Raw genomic sequence first — 12,765 nt, 5'->3', positions numbered from 1 at the left:
CATTGCAAAAATAAACAGGACATAATTAAGCAGAAACTCATCATTACCCCTCAGTTCTGCCGCAGTACATTTCTTTCTGATGCAGTTCATACAGAAACTGCTGAGGACAGGATTGAGGTAACCTGGGCAGGGCTATACATAGCAGAGTCTTGATGCTCTGCTCCATAAAGAACGGTGGAAATGGTAAAAATGTGCTTGAGTAAAGGCATAAAAATCTCCTTGGACATTCTAAGGATGTGAAGGTATGCACATATATTCACAGTGACTTTCCCAGCATGTTTTTTTCCCCTGTAATGTAACCCTCTGCTGTTGAAACACAAGTAAGCAAAAGATCATCGCTGGACAGGTAAAGCTAACTGTCCTTTGGGTGTTTTGGGGGGAGATGAGTCTTCTTTTCCATTGACAGCTTCTAAGCAGCTGCTGGTGCCCGCCTTGCAGTGCAGCTAATGTGTTCCCGTGTCCGCAGCACCCGCCATCCCCACCATCAAGGCTGAAGACTGCATGGTGTGTTGGGATACAGCCACCATACGCTGGCATGACGGCTCAGCAGCAGCGGAGTCCTTCACCCTGGAGTACTGCCGACAGCACTCGCCGGAAGGAGAGGGTCTCAGGTCAGTGCTGCAGTTGCAAATGTTGCTCAATCAGATTAGGCAGATGTTAATGAGCGCTCCCCAGACTGCGGGTCATTACGCAAGAGATTATTCTGTCTTCAGCTGTGCAAGAAAGAAATCAGCTTCTGCATGCTGAAGAACTTAGTGGCTGGATACTAATCTATGAGATTAGGCTGAGAGGCATAAAAATACTTCCTTTTTATTCTGCTTAACCAGACAATCCCTTTCATTTGGGGTCAAAACCCTGGAGATGTTGCACTGTCTGCAATCAACCAGAAGTTGCAGGGCTGTGCTGGCTGGGGAAGCAATCACTCCCCCACAGCTGTGATGGCCCCAGCCAGGGCAGGAAAGGGCAGTTGAGCTCTGTTGGAGAGAGTGGGATGGAGGAGTCCAGCCCAGTGTGCTGTCTGCTTTCTGGGGAACAAGATAGGAGCCAGCTGGGGAACACAGGAAGGACAATACTGGTATCTCGGTAATGTTGGTGACCCATCTGTGCCTGTGCAGATCCCTCTCAGAGCACAACAGATCCCAGTGCTGTCCTACTCTGCATGTGTGTGTCTGCACCACTCTTTGCAAAAATACCATAGGAGCCTGCAGCAACTCAAAGAACAGCTTTGAAATTCAGGGTGGCATGCTCTTATGTGAGACTCTCTCTGGTTTCCCCTACACTAAGTGTGGGTGGCATACAGGAGAAGCCAAGAAGGTACAAAGATACCATTAAGCAGTGAAACCATTGGCTGTGTTGAAATGCAGAAAAAATTATATGGTAGTCTGTATGTCCTTATTTTGTATTTTGTTGTTGTTGCTGTTTGTTTAAAAAAAACAACAGCAACAAAATTCCCCCTGCAATAAAAATTAGTTAAGTGGATTAAAGAGTTCACAAGTTTCTAGTAGACAAGTAAATGCATTTGTGTGTATCTTTTTCCTTAGAAAAGTAGACTAAAAACAGAAAGAAGAAGCTTCTGCAGGGTTGGGAGACCTTGTTTCACCCAGTACCAGCGTGCTGTGTTAATGCAAACAAGAGGAGGAGGAGGCATTTTGCCCAGATTTCCTGCTCTCTGAGAGGGCAGCCATGACCTCCTCTGTTTTATACATATTTCATGAGGCCATCAGGTTGCTGTCAAACTGCCAAAGTCACTGTCGGTCAGGGATAATGTAGCTGCTCCCCAAATCTGGGCTGTGTACTTGTCCTTAAATTTTTTTGCTGTTAACTGCAATTGCCTCTTTTTCTCAAAACTGAACCAGTAAGTGTGTCCATTTCTGTAATCTGTGAGAGAAGTGCTGTTAACACCAAGCCATTTGCTAGTGTGGAGATAACTGTTGCAACAAGCTGCCAGAACTGACCCATTCCCTTTTTCGAGTAAGCTCGTGCAAAATCTAAAATGTTTATAATTATATGGAATCACATTTGACTTTTTGGCCTTTATGTGGGCAGCAGCTGTCCTTTTACTGTGACAACTATGAAAAATTCACAGAGGACAAAATCATGACTTTTCTCAGAATTGCTTCAGTTGAAAATCTCTGTGTTTGTGGAAGGGTTCTGACATCTTTTTACAGTGTCAAACACCACCTTTTACCACTTATTTTCCCTCGTATTTGCCTCTCTTTACTATTCCAAAAGCAACCCCCCTAAGATTAACCTGGAAAGCTTAGTCCATAATGGCACAGGATATTTCAAGGACGGAGAATTTATTTATTTTTTTAATTTCTGTTTAATTTTTTGTGTAAAAAATAGAAAGTTTGTGGATGGAGCATACTGCTTGTATTGCTCCCAACACCATTGATGTGCAAGTTAGGACTAGAAATCAATTCCTCATGTAGCTGATCGGTGAGACACATAGCTCCAGGTGGTGAGTCAGGTCTTAGATGGGCTGAGTTGCCTTTTGGAAGTACATGTAAGGAGCTTTGAGTTACTCTGTCAAGTACCTATACTAGGTGGAATAAAATAGTGTTTATACCCACCTAGGAGCATTTGAGCCTTGAAATACTATAGTTTCTATTGGCTACTTTCCTTGAAAGCTCGGAGTTTGTCCTTCCCCCATTTCCTGAGTAACACTCGTCTTGGGGACCTGCCAAACACACAGCCTTCTGACAAACAGCCTGTGCCTCTCATGCTTGCCCTGGTCCCTTAGCTGAGCAGTTCCCCCATCACTGGGTGGGAGTTCAAACACATTTTCCAGCAGCCCTGTAAAGTTCATACAGCTGTTCTCAGGGGCACAGCAGGTAAGCAGCAGTGAGGGAAGGCCACCTAGAGAACTTGTGGGCAATAATGTTCAGTTGTCTCACAAACTTCACTTGGAGAAAGCGACTCAGTCTCAGCTTGCATGGCTGTTTTCATGCATGCTGTTCTGGCAGCCCACATGAAGCAAGGGACACTGCCAAGGGAGCACGCAGGGTGAAATGCCCCCATCAAACAGCTGGGGCTGTGTGTGGAGCCCCTGGATGGGACTAGCCCACTGTAGCCTTCAGTATGTTCTTGAGCAATCCCAGCTCCCCAGAGAGAAAACTTGAGGAACCTCTAGAAATAAATCCTCATGAAATGTTTTCTTCTACATACCATCAGAAAATCTAGATTTTCCTTTCTGGGTTCTCTTTGCCAGCTTGGCACGGTTTTGTATAAAAAGGTGTTAAACCTTCTACAACCACAGGTCCCTGGCCTGCTGCTGTGGTTTTAAAGCTCCTCATTGGGTTGATTCTTTTCCAGAATCTTTATGAAGCTTTGCAATGTTTCTTTCAGTTACCAGAGCTCTGCTATTTTCTTGCTGTTCAGACTCTTTCTGTTGAGAAGTCAATGGAACTGTGGGTGGAAGATGGATAACTGTGAGAAGTGTAGTCCAGGGATTAGGTGTGTGGGCTGTTCAGATGGAAGCCATGTATCACATCATGAGAAATATGTAAGACTCAAGGAGACAGAAATTAGTACATTATGCGGTGAGTTCATAGAAGTGGAAGTGACTGAATGTCATCCTCTCCACTAATGGGAGACTGACACCACTAGTGACTGAAATTTTCTGTCTACTCCAAGAACAGGTCTAACACTGGAAACAGGAGAGCAAACCTCCCTCCTGTTGTTTTGCCCGTCACTCTCCAGCCAGCTCAGGAAGCAATGTGTAGAAAATAGGGTATCTTCCTCCTCTCTGACTGTTCTGAGTTTGACATCTTAGGTAGAGATGAAGACCATTGCAGATGGTGCTTTGTTGATCTAACACTGTGACAGACAGAGCCAGGAGAGAGGAGAGGAAATGAAGCGTGCAGCACAGCTGTAAGGGAACTCAGAGAAATTTGCTCTTTATATTTAGCTTCTAGGGCTTTTTTGCACTCATGGTGTACCTCTTTTGTGTGCTTCTGCATCTGTCTTTGGAAGCCTGCATGCCTTCAGCTATGACTTGGTATCAGTGGTACCTGCACAGGTCTGGAGGTGTTGTTTCAGTGTGATATTGGGGGTGGGAATTACAATGACAACACAGAGGGTGTTATGAATCACTACGATGCATATCATTTGCTGGGTTTATGCAATATTAAGAAATATCCTCTAGATGCTGCTTTCTTGAAATAAATGAGGATGCTGATGAGAGAAACATGCATCAAAACACAGCATCAGGTTTTCCTAAAAACAGGGAAATCACAAATGTAGGAGACAGTTTCTGCTTGTCAATTTAAAGGTGAAGAAGCATGTAACTCCTTTCTGCTCTGCTTTGAATACCTGAAATTTGGAGCCTGCATTTTGAAACTTACAGATTATTCTTGGGAAGATAAAGAGGAGATACATAAAATATTTAAATTCAATGTTTCTTGAATTTCTGTGCTCTGAAATTTTTATCATGATACCAAGATGTTGTGGGGAAAGTGTAAATGTGATAATATTTATGCTAAAGGCCAGAATGCATCATGCTTTGACAATAACATTATTACTTTTCCAATCATCTATGAAGTACGAAAATACATTATTACTTTTCCAATCACCTATGAAGTATGAAAATACTATGTATGAAGTATGAAAATACTATGAAGTATTTTTTACGCAGAAAATAGGTGCCACACAAAAAAAAAAAAAAAAAAAAAAAAAAAAGGTTGCAGTTGCATTTCTTTTTCTTTCATGGCCAAAATTACATGCTTCAATACTTTAGGCAAGTTTGAGAAAGACCTACCTGTAATGCTTGTTACAAGAACTCAGAAATGAAACAGGCTTTTATCCAAAACAATCAGGATATTAGAAATGCATTTTCCCTTCCTTTCTCCCATGCTTGTCCTCTATTGCTGTAAGCTGGGCAGTAATCATACCTTCTTTTCCTCTTTACTTTTTCATTACTGATTACATGGTTAACCTGAAGCTTGACAAACAACAGTAATTGCTAAGAGCCTGAGAAGCCCTCAGTATTCAGTTTCCTCCCTCACCCTATCCTCTAGACAGAAAGGCAATAGCAAAACCTATTTCTTCTTTGCACTCAGCTTTTCATGAGCTTGGAGCTGGCTCAGTGTTGCAAGTGAAATTCCTTCTTGTTGGTATATACAGTTTCATTAGTTGGCAGCAGCAGTACTGTTTTTTAAGCTTTAATCATAGCTAAAAATGATGGACTCTTACTCTTAGGCAGCTTAGAGACGGCTAAAAAAGATTGCCAAGCAGAGAACACTATTTGAAAACCCAATCACTGTTTTACTGACCAGACCTGCTTAAAGTTCAGGCATTTCCTTCCCACTATTACAGCTGAAAAGAGGCATGTTACTGCTCTCATATTTAAACATGCAACCAAATTCTTCTTTGAAGAATTTCAGGTTTGAAAGAAACACAAGACTGAACTTTGATGGCTGACCCTGTTTTCAATCAGCTGGACCCCAAATCTTTTCTAAATATCCAGGCTCTGGTATCCACACTTCAGAATATTAATATCCCAGGTCTGCTTCTTGCACTAAAATGTACATGCCTACTTAGAATAAAAAGCATTTTTTTGTTTTACTAAGTAGCCATCAGTTAACTAGCTAATAGTGAAAAAGAAAATATTTCCTAATTTCGTTGCAAGGGCAATGGCTTACATAACATTTTCCAGAAGACAGAAAAAGGCACCACAAAGAGAGCATCACTGTGCTTAAGACACATGGATCTACACGTTGCCAGAAAAAGCTTTCAAGGAATAGCTTAGTGTACCTTCATCTCATCTCACCTGCAACTACTTGCTCAAACTTCTTTCTGGTGATTTGTGCTTCAGATCCACACCAAAGATGTCAAGATGGTGCTCTTAAAGAGAAGATTGGACTAGACTTATCTAGGAAGCATGGAAACTTTCTTCAAAGCCTGGGTGTCCACTTCTTTTCCAATACCTCACTTCCACCCCCATTTTCCTTTCTATTGCTTCCTCTATATTTGCCTCCTTGCTCAGTTCCTATGTTGTATTTTTGTTCAACTCATCTTTCCATTTTCTCGTGTTCCCTGTACACAAACAAAGCCTTTTTCCTGTTTCATGTGTGAAGTTCACTCATGAGGGTTGCGCCTCTTCGCTGAACCTTCCAGGAAGAAGTGATCATCCTGCCTAACTCCCAGTGCCTTGCTGAAGTGCTGTCATGGTTAGGGCTTTGGTTAATTACAGGGGTGAAGCGAGAGTGCAATTGCTTCCATGTTTGGGCAACCCACTTCTTTTGTTTACTGCATTAGTTCTAGCACTAATGTAACACATTCCCCAAGGCAGCAAGGCCCAGTGCTGACCGTGCAAGAGCTCCAAACTGTCTGAAATTCTTTCAAATCAGAAAGATCACAGAGGCATCCAGCACTTTTTCTCAATGTATTCAATCACTTTTAATGTCAGCTCTCAGTACAAAATACATGTTACAGACTAATAAGGATGAGGCACCAGCCTTTCCCCAGGATGCTGTCCTAGACACAGAGCTCTACGTGGTGTTAACAGGAATACGCTGTATGTAGGACTGTATGTGAGATTTTAGCTTTGTCTGATAAATGCAGCAGAGGGAGGCGTGTTAAAAATCCTAATGGATGAGCACTGATTATTCTTCAGATTGTGCTGCTCTCTGGTGGGACATACGGGGAAAAACATTCACAACAAATGAATAGCAATGATCTTACTTCACAGCTGACTTGCCTGCCTTACCTCCTCTGGGGTCACAGTAATTAGTGGTGGTAAAGGTGATTTGTTTAATCTGGCTCCCCGTGGAGATATTACCTGCAGGAGGCAGACAATCCTGAGCTCTGCTCTCAAACCCTGGTTGGAAAGGAAGGTGCCTTGCATGCTCGCTAGAGACAAATCTCCTGCTTGTGAATTTGCTGGAGTGCAGAGCAACACTCCTGCATTCAGCTCTCCCTCTTACCACTGAGGTTATTGTCTTTCAGCCTGGAGGACAGGGAGGTTATCTCAAAAGACATGTATTATGCTTGAAAATTAAATACGTGCCTTGAAGACTTCCATACGCATTTGTTGGAGGAAATTGTCTAATCTCTACAGATACACAGTCTTTACCAACAGGCATACAGTGCACTGGGTATACACCGTCTGGCTTTGCCATGTGATGCAAAAATGAGGAAAAGCAGGACCCATTGTGTGAGAATCTGTTAAGCCAATCTTTCATATTCCCAACAATATATAAAATAAAATTGGCATTTTTCCAACCATCCAAAGTACTTTCACTGGTGCTTCAAAGTGCCTGTGAAGCAGATTGAGTGGGTGCTGACTCTCATTTCCCTGCCGTGTGTCAATACTTCAGTGGCTGAGGATGCGAGGGCTTGAGCTTTTTAGACACCTCAAAGAGGAGGCAAAGCAGGGCACTGTGCAAAGGCAGTTCTCCTGCTGCTGCCTTTTTCAAAACCAGCCTGTTAGAGCGCATGTCACAGCGAGGGAGACAGAGCCAAAACTTTGTTGAAGAACACTTGGTGAGCAAGGCATTCATAACAAGAACTGCAAGGTTTCTATGTGGTCTTCGAAAAGGGTATCCCTTCTTTTGGACCTAGAGCGTGTGCCCCGACAATACAAACACAACAAGAGTGTTCATAATCATGCAGCTGAATTAATTACAAGCTTTTTTTCTTCATAAGCTTGTTCATTTTGTAATGCAGACTTTGTACAGGAGGTTGATGAGAATTTGATGCTGTGCTGCTAGCATTTTATGTGATGACTTATCCTGCAAAATAAACATAAAGTCAGTGTTGCACCAAATGACTACACTGAGCGCAAAGGAGTTAAGGAACAAAGGTCTGAAAATTTATCAGACAAAGTAGTCAGGATACCTCAAGTAAAATTGCAAAGCTCCTGCAGAACCTGTTTGTTTTAGAAAACAGTGATCACCTTTCTGTTTTGGAGTTTCTCTATGGTGCCCGCTTCAATAGTCAACAATATGTTTAGGTGGCTTAGATTAGTCTTTCCTTTTTTGTGTATCTGCATGCATTTTCATGTATGAAAACCTTAAATATTTGCAGATCTTTTTCTGGTATAAAGAGGAATGAATTGAAAGTATCCCTGGAGCCCAATGTGAACTATTTCTTCTACTTGAGGGCTGTCAACACATTTGGGACAAGTGAACAGAGTGAAGCTGCTCTCATCTCAACTAAAGGTATATCACCATTTTTTGATGTCAAAACAATGGGGTAAGTGGGCAAAGCAGTCATATAGAGTATATAATTTTCCTCCAGAAATCATAACTGAACTTTCCGTTATGGGAGCAAGAAAGCTATTGAGATAAAAGGCACCATATTTTATCTCCTTAAAATTAGCACAATCTGAGACTACTTTACTTGAAGTTGGTAGTTGTCTGTCAATTTAAAAGTGTTTTGACCTCAGAAGCAAAACTGTTGAATTCTCTAATTCTGTCAGAGATTGAAATGATTAAATCATCCATCGTTCTTCCAAACCAGCCTCAAAATACAAATTTGCTATTCTGAAAAAGCAATTCATTGAAAATTCAACAATCTTTAACACAAAAGACTTCTTTGTCACCTAACTAGTTATTTTTTTGGATAGTATAACTTGTTACAATCCTTGGGCCTGGTTTCCAGAAGAGTCCTTGCATTGTTGCAGCTTTCTGTTACTCCTACCTGCCAGCAGGCCCAACTCTGTCCAGCTAAGGTGACAGTAGTTGTTATTTAATATATTATGGTTCATCTCATGCTGATGTTGGTAGCCTCTCTGAACTGGCGTTTCTTTGTTGTGAATTATACCAGGAACTCGATTTCACATACTGAGTGGCACAGCCCATCCCGCTTTGCAAATCTCCCCTGATGCAACTGTGATCTGCCTTCCCGAGAAAGCCAAATTCACTGGGTGAGTAGCAGCATGCCGAGCGCAGCCAGCCTGGGGGATTCTGGATGGGCAAAACTCTTGCTTTTCTCTATAGGCAGCTTTCACACATCACTAACTAATTTTGTAGAAGCACTGAATTTTTCAGTCATGCAGCCCCTGTACCTTATGTGACAGACCTCCTTTCAAACATTGCAATCCTTCAATAACGCTGGTAGCAGCAGTGATGTAGGTGCTAGGCAGAGTTCAATGTTGAACTGAGGAATCTCCACAGAAAGTCAAAGGCAATGGTCAGAGAGAAATTACCTACTGGGACAGCTGAGTTTGCCTGGGTCTTTGGTCACTGCTTAATCCTTGAGTGCACTATAGTCTCAAAGAAACTTGTTCCTGCACTGAAAAGATGAGATTTGTTGGTTTATTTTTGAATATGTTGTGGCTAGAAGTAATCTCTCCTTTCACTTTGTTCCTCACTTTGTAATCCATTAGTAATTTTAGGTGATGCTTCATGATGTAACTATAACAAATATCACAATATGGTTGGTCTATCACCACACTCTACCCTGTGCCTTTTCCACAAATAGGTTTCCATCAGTCCTGGGTGAACCGCTGCCTGCTCGGGGACGTCATTACTGGGAAACTGTTGTCTCTGCCTGCAGAAGCTACAGGATTGGGATTTGCTATGAGACAACACCTCAGAGCAGTGTCCTGGGACTGAGTGATACTTCCTGGTGCATGCACTGCTGTCCTACACAAACCAGGTAAGCCTGAGTGAGTCTGGCTGCTTGGGAAGTTGTCTGTCCTGTAAACAAAATTGGCGAGCTTCAAGAATGTCAAGAGCATAAAGGACCTGTCTGCTTTCTTTCTGAAAATTTTGTAGCAAGAAAAGGACAACTACAAAGTATCTTAAAACCTCCTCCTCTTAATAAAAAATCTTATAGTGCACCTTCAAAAAAATCTCAACCAGGCCAACTTACCTCCCTTTACCCAGCCAATGAATCGAAATCCCATTTATTACTGCTTTGTCTTTCCAGGATCATATCCTGAACCATTTCACAAAATGTCACCATAGTCCTTAAGCACAGTCTTTACAGAGTCTATTTCCAGCTTCAAGCCTCTATAGGGAATGCCTTCTGGTGCCTTGCCCTTCACAGCAACACGGACCCACCTGCTACTGAGGCAGGACTGCAGGGTAGTCTTCAGTAGGCCAGTGTCAGGAGGCCAGTGGAGGTTTGTGAGTCTCTTAATGATGTGAAGGTACTCTTGATGTAAACAAGTGTGGTTTTTTGGTGTGAGATCATGTGAATGCATGAACATAACCAGCTAAACGAAACACCTGAGATATGAAGGGCTTTGCCATAGCATTGCTCATGCTTAAATCCCCACAAAGACATATAATAAGAAAAATACAGATGAATACAATTTTAGCAAGTCAGATTTCAGCATGAGAGTTTGAAGATGCTGAATGAAAAGACTCATCAACATGCTGGACAGGGCTTTGAAGCAATGCCGTATTTGCTTAGGTAGGCAGGTTATACACTGAGCAAAATTCTGTTGCCATGTGATACGCTGTTAATAGGTGGGAATTAAGTGGTACATTATTTCTGTTAAATCACAATGAGGAGGCTCACTGTATTTAATTTCCATTTTTCTGCAGCTTTCTTTACAGATTTTTTCACACGGGCATGATGAGCGATGTCCATGTGACAGAACAGCCAGCCAGGATCGGCATTCTGTTGGATTACAGTGGTGGCAGACTGTTATTCTTCAATGCAGAGAGAGGACTGGTGCTGTTTGCCATCAGGCACAAATTTACTGATGCTGCTCACCCGGCCTTTGCCCTGGAGAAGGCTGGAGTGCTTACCCTGCACACAGGAATGGAGCTGCCAGAGTTTGTGAAGCACAGCTAATTCCCTGCTTCACACTCTCAGGAATACTAACAGTTACAGTGTTAGGGTCAGGGAGGGAAAGGGGATAGTCAGGGAGGGATGTCAAGTTTTCTCTGATGAATGCTATGTGCATGGCTCTCCCTCACATCGTCAATAATTGTAGTTAGTGCTCAGCCACATAATCACCTTGAGCCCAGAGAGAAAACAGCACCTTCAGGTGGAATGTACACCTAGTGATATACACAGCAGTACTTTGGAGGAGGAAAAAATGATTTGTTAGATATGAGCTTTAAGAGGGGGGGAAATGTACTTTCCCTGTGAAGATAATGACAGTGCTTGCTGTCTTTTTAAAGTTGATGATGAGCCTGTGTATGAAATAAATGCGTCTCTCACTGCAATACATGACTTCTTTTGTCAGAAAAAAACATCATTTCATCATTTGCCAGGACAATCAGAGCCGAATCCAAGATGATGTGTTTGAAAAATGTGCAAAACTTTCAATAACTGCAACATCTTGCAGGTTAATATATCGTGTGTTATTATTGACCAACTCTTTTCTTTAAATACACAAGAAAACTTGGAAACTTAGAAATCTGTCTGTTTGCAAAACAAGTGAATCCCAGAGTAGTCTCCACATCAGTCGTGTGAAGTTTGAGTATACAACACGTGCCTACCCTGCTCACAGCAGACTAACAGAAGCAACCCAACTGTGTTTCAGTAAATATCTGTACCTGTAAATAGGTACTCATGAAAAACATGTATGAGGAAACATAACATCAGTGTCGAAATCTTTTCCCATGTTTTTCATCCTCAATTTGTTGAGTGAATGGTTTCAGTGGTGAAGGGGAGGTTGCCACCTGGGACCTTAGAGAACAGTCAAATTACCAGGAACCTTCTTGTGGATTGCCCTTTTTCCATCGCTGCTTCTTGCCTTTGCACTTGCAGATTTGATGCTTCTAATTTCAGGCTTGTGGACATTTCTGTGAGCCTGCTGTGCTCTGCCCAGTTATCCACACCAGCACCAGAACCACATCAGCAAGATGCAATGTTTCAGGGGGGTTGAACAAGGCAGGCTGAGTATGGTTGATGCCAGCAGAGGAATAGAATGCTGATTTTTCCCCTTGGCTTGTTCAAACCAAATTTCAAAGCACTACACAAATCAGTGGTACTGCTTTCTTCCTGCCTGCCCAAAAGGCAGAACACATGAGGGCCAGTGGTGCCAAACTCCAGTGAATGCTGGTCAGAAATTAATCTTAGGGAACGTGGGTGATTGTTTTAATGCTGTGCCTGCTCTGGCAGTTTCTGCCATAGGGGACTGCTTTGCCAGACTCACTTCTGCGCTCAGCTGAAGAGCCGTACTCCCTGAAGAAAAGCAGATTTCAAGAGCCTAATAGAAAGGGTTTGCTTCTGAAGAGAGAACTTCAGTGGGTTACAATAAGGCTTCTGCTTTTTATGCTCAGAGGAGGTGCCTGCTGTTGCTGTTTAATTTATGGTATAACACCACCTAGACGAGTGTTTTAACCTGCTTAATGAGACATGCTCAGTGTCCCAGAGAAGGCACACTCTTTAAGTGTCACAGCAGGCTAGGGTGGGATGTTTGAGGCAAGATAAACAAGATCCTGTGACCATTTATCTTAAGCCAGAGTTCTTTTTGGCATTTCAATTAAAAAGCGCCACTTCCGAGTTCTTGCTGGGGAGAGAAGGGAATCAAAAAGCAGGGTAGTGTCTTATTGGCTCAAAAGGGTGTTTTGTAGCAGTGTGGAGAATGGTGAGAAAAAGGTCCAGGATTAATCGGAAAAGAAAGACAGCAAGGGTATTGGGGGCAATGTTATCATGAAGCCTGAGGAGGTGGAGGCAGAAAGCAGGACGGAAGCTCACACGGAGCAGATGGTAAAAAACTAAGTGTCAGGTCAGTGGTGTCAGCAGCGTGTGTTCCTCAGGCTCCCACCACCACTGAGCTCACCAGAGGTTTGGCTATCTCAAGAGCTTAACAAGGGGCTTTGAACCAAATCTGAAAAATCCCAGCATTGGGGC

General features: G+C 42.6%; 1 protein-coding gene across 1 annotated transcript in view; it reads left to right on the top strand.

Moving 5' to 3' along the window:
- Positions 1-11,116, top strand: part of CMYA5 (cardiomyopathy associated 5) — a 45,094-nt gene extending 33,978 nt beyond the window's left edge. Inside the window, exons 9-13 of the mRNA XM_040541666.1 lie at positions 467-611; positions 8,029-8,162; positions 8,770-8,869; positions 9,427-9,603; positions 10,500-11,116. Coding sequence (XP_040397600.1) covers positions 467-611; positions 8,029-8,162; positions 8,770-8,869; positions 9,427-9,603; positions 10,500-10,752 — 809 coding nt within the window. The 3' untranslated portion in view covers positions 10,753-11,116. The remainder of the gene's footprint in view (positions 1-466; positions 612-8,028; positions 8,163-8,769; positions 8,870-9,426; positions 9,604-10,499) is intronic.
- Positions 11,117-12,765: the final 1,649 nt, after the last annotated feature.

This window comes from Cygnus olor, chromosome Z, assembly GCF_009769625.2.
Source record: "Cygnus olor isolate bCygOlo1 chromosome Z, bCygOlo1.pri.v2, whole genome shotgun sequence".
NCBI classification, from domain to species: Eukaryota; Metazoa; Chordata; class Aves; order Anseriformes; family Anatidae; genus Cygnus; species Cygnus olor.
This window is presented reverse-complemented; position numbering and strand designations above follow the sequence as displayed.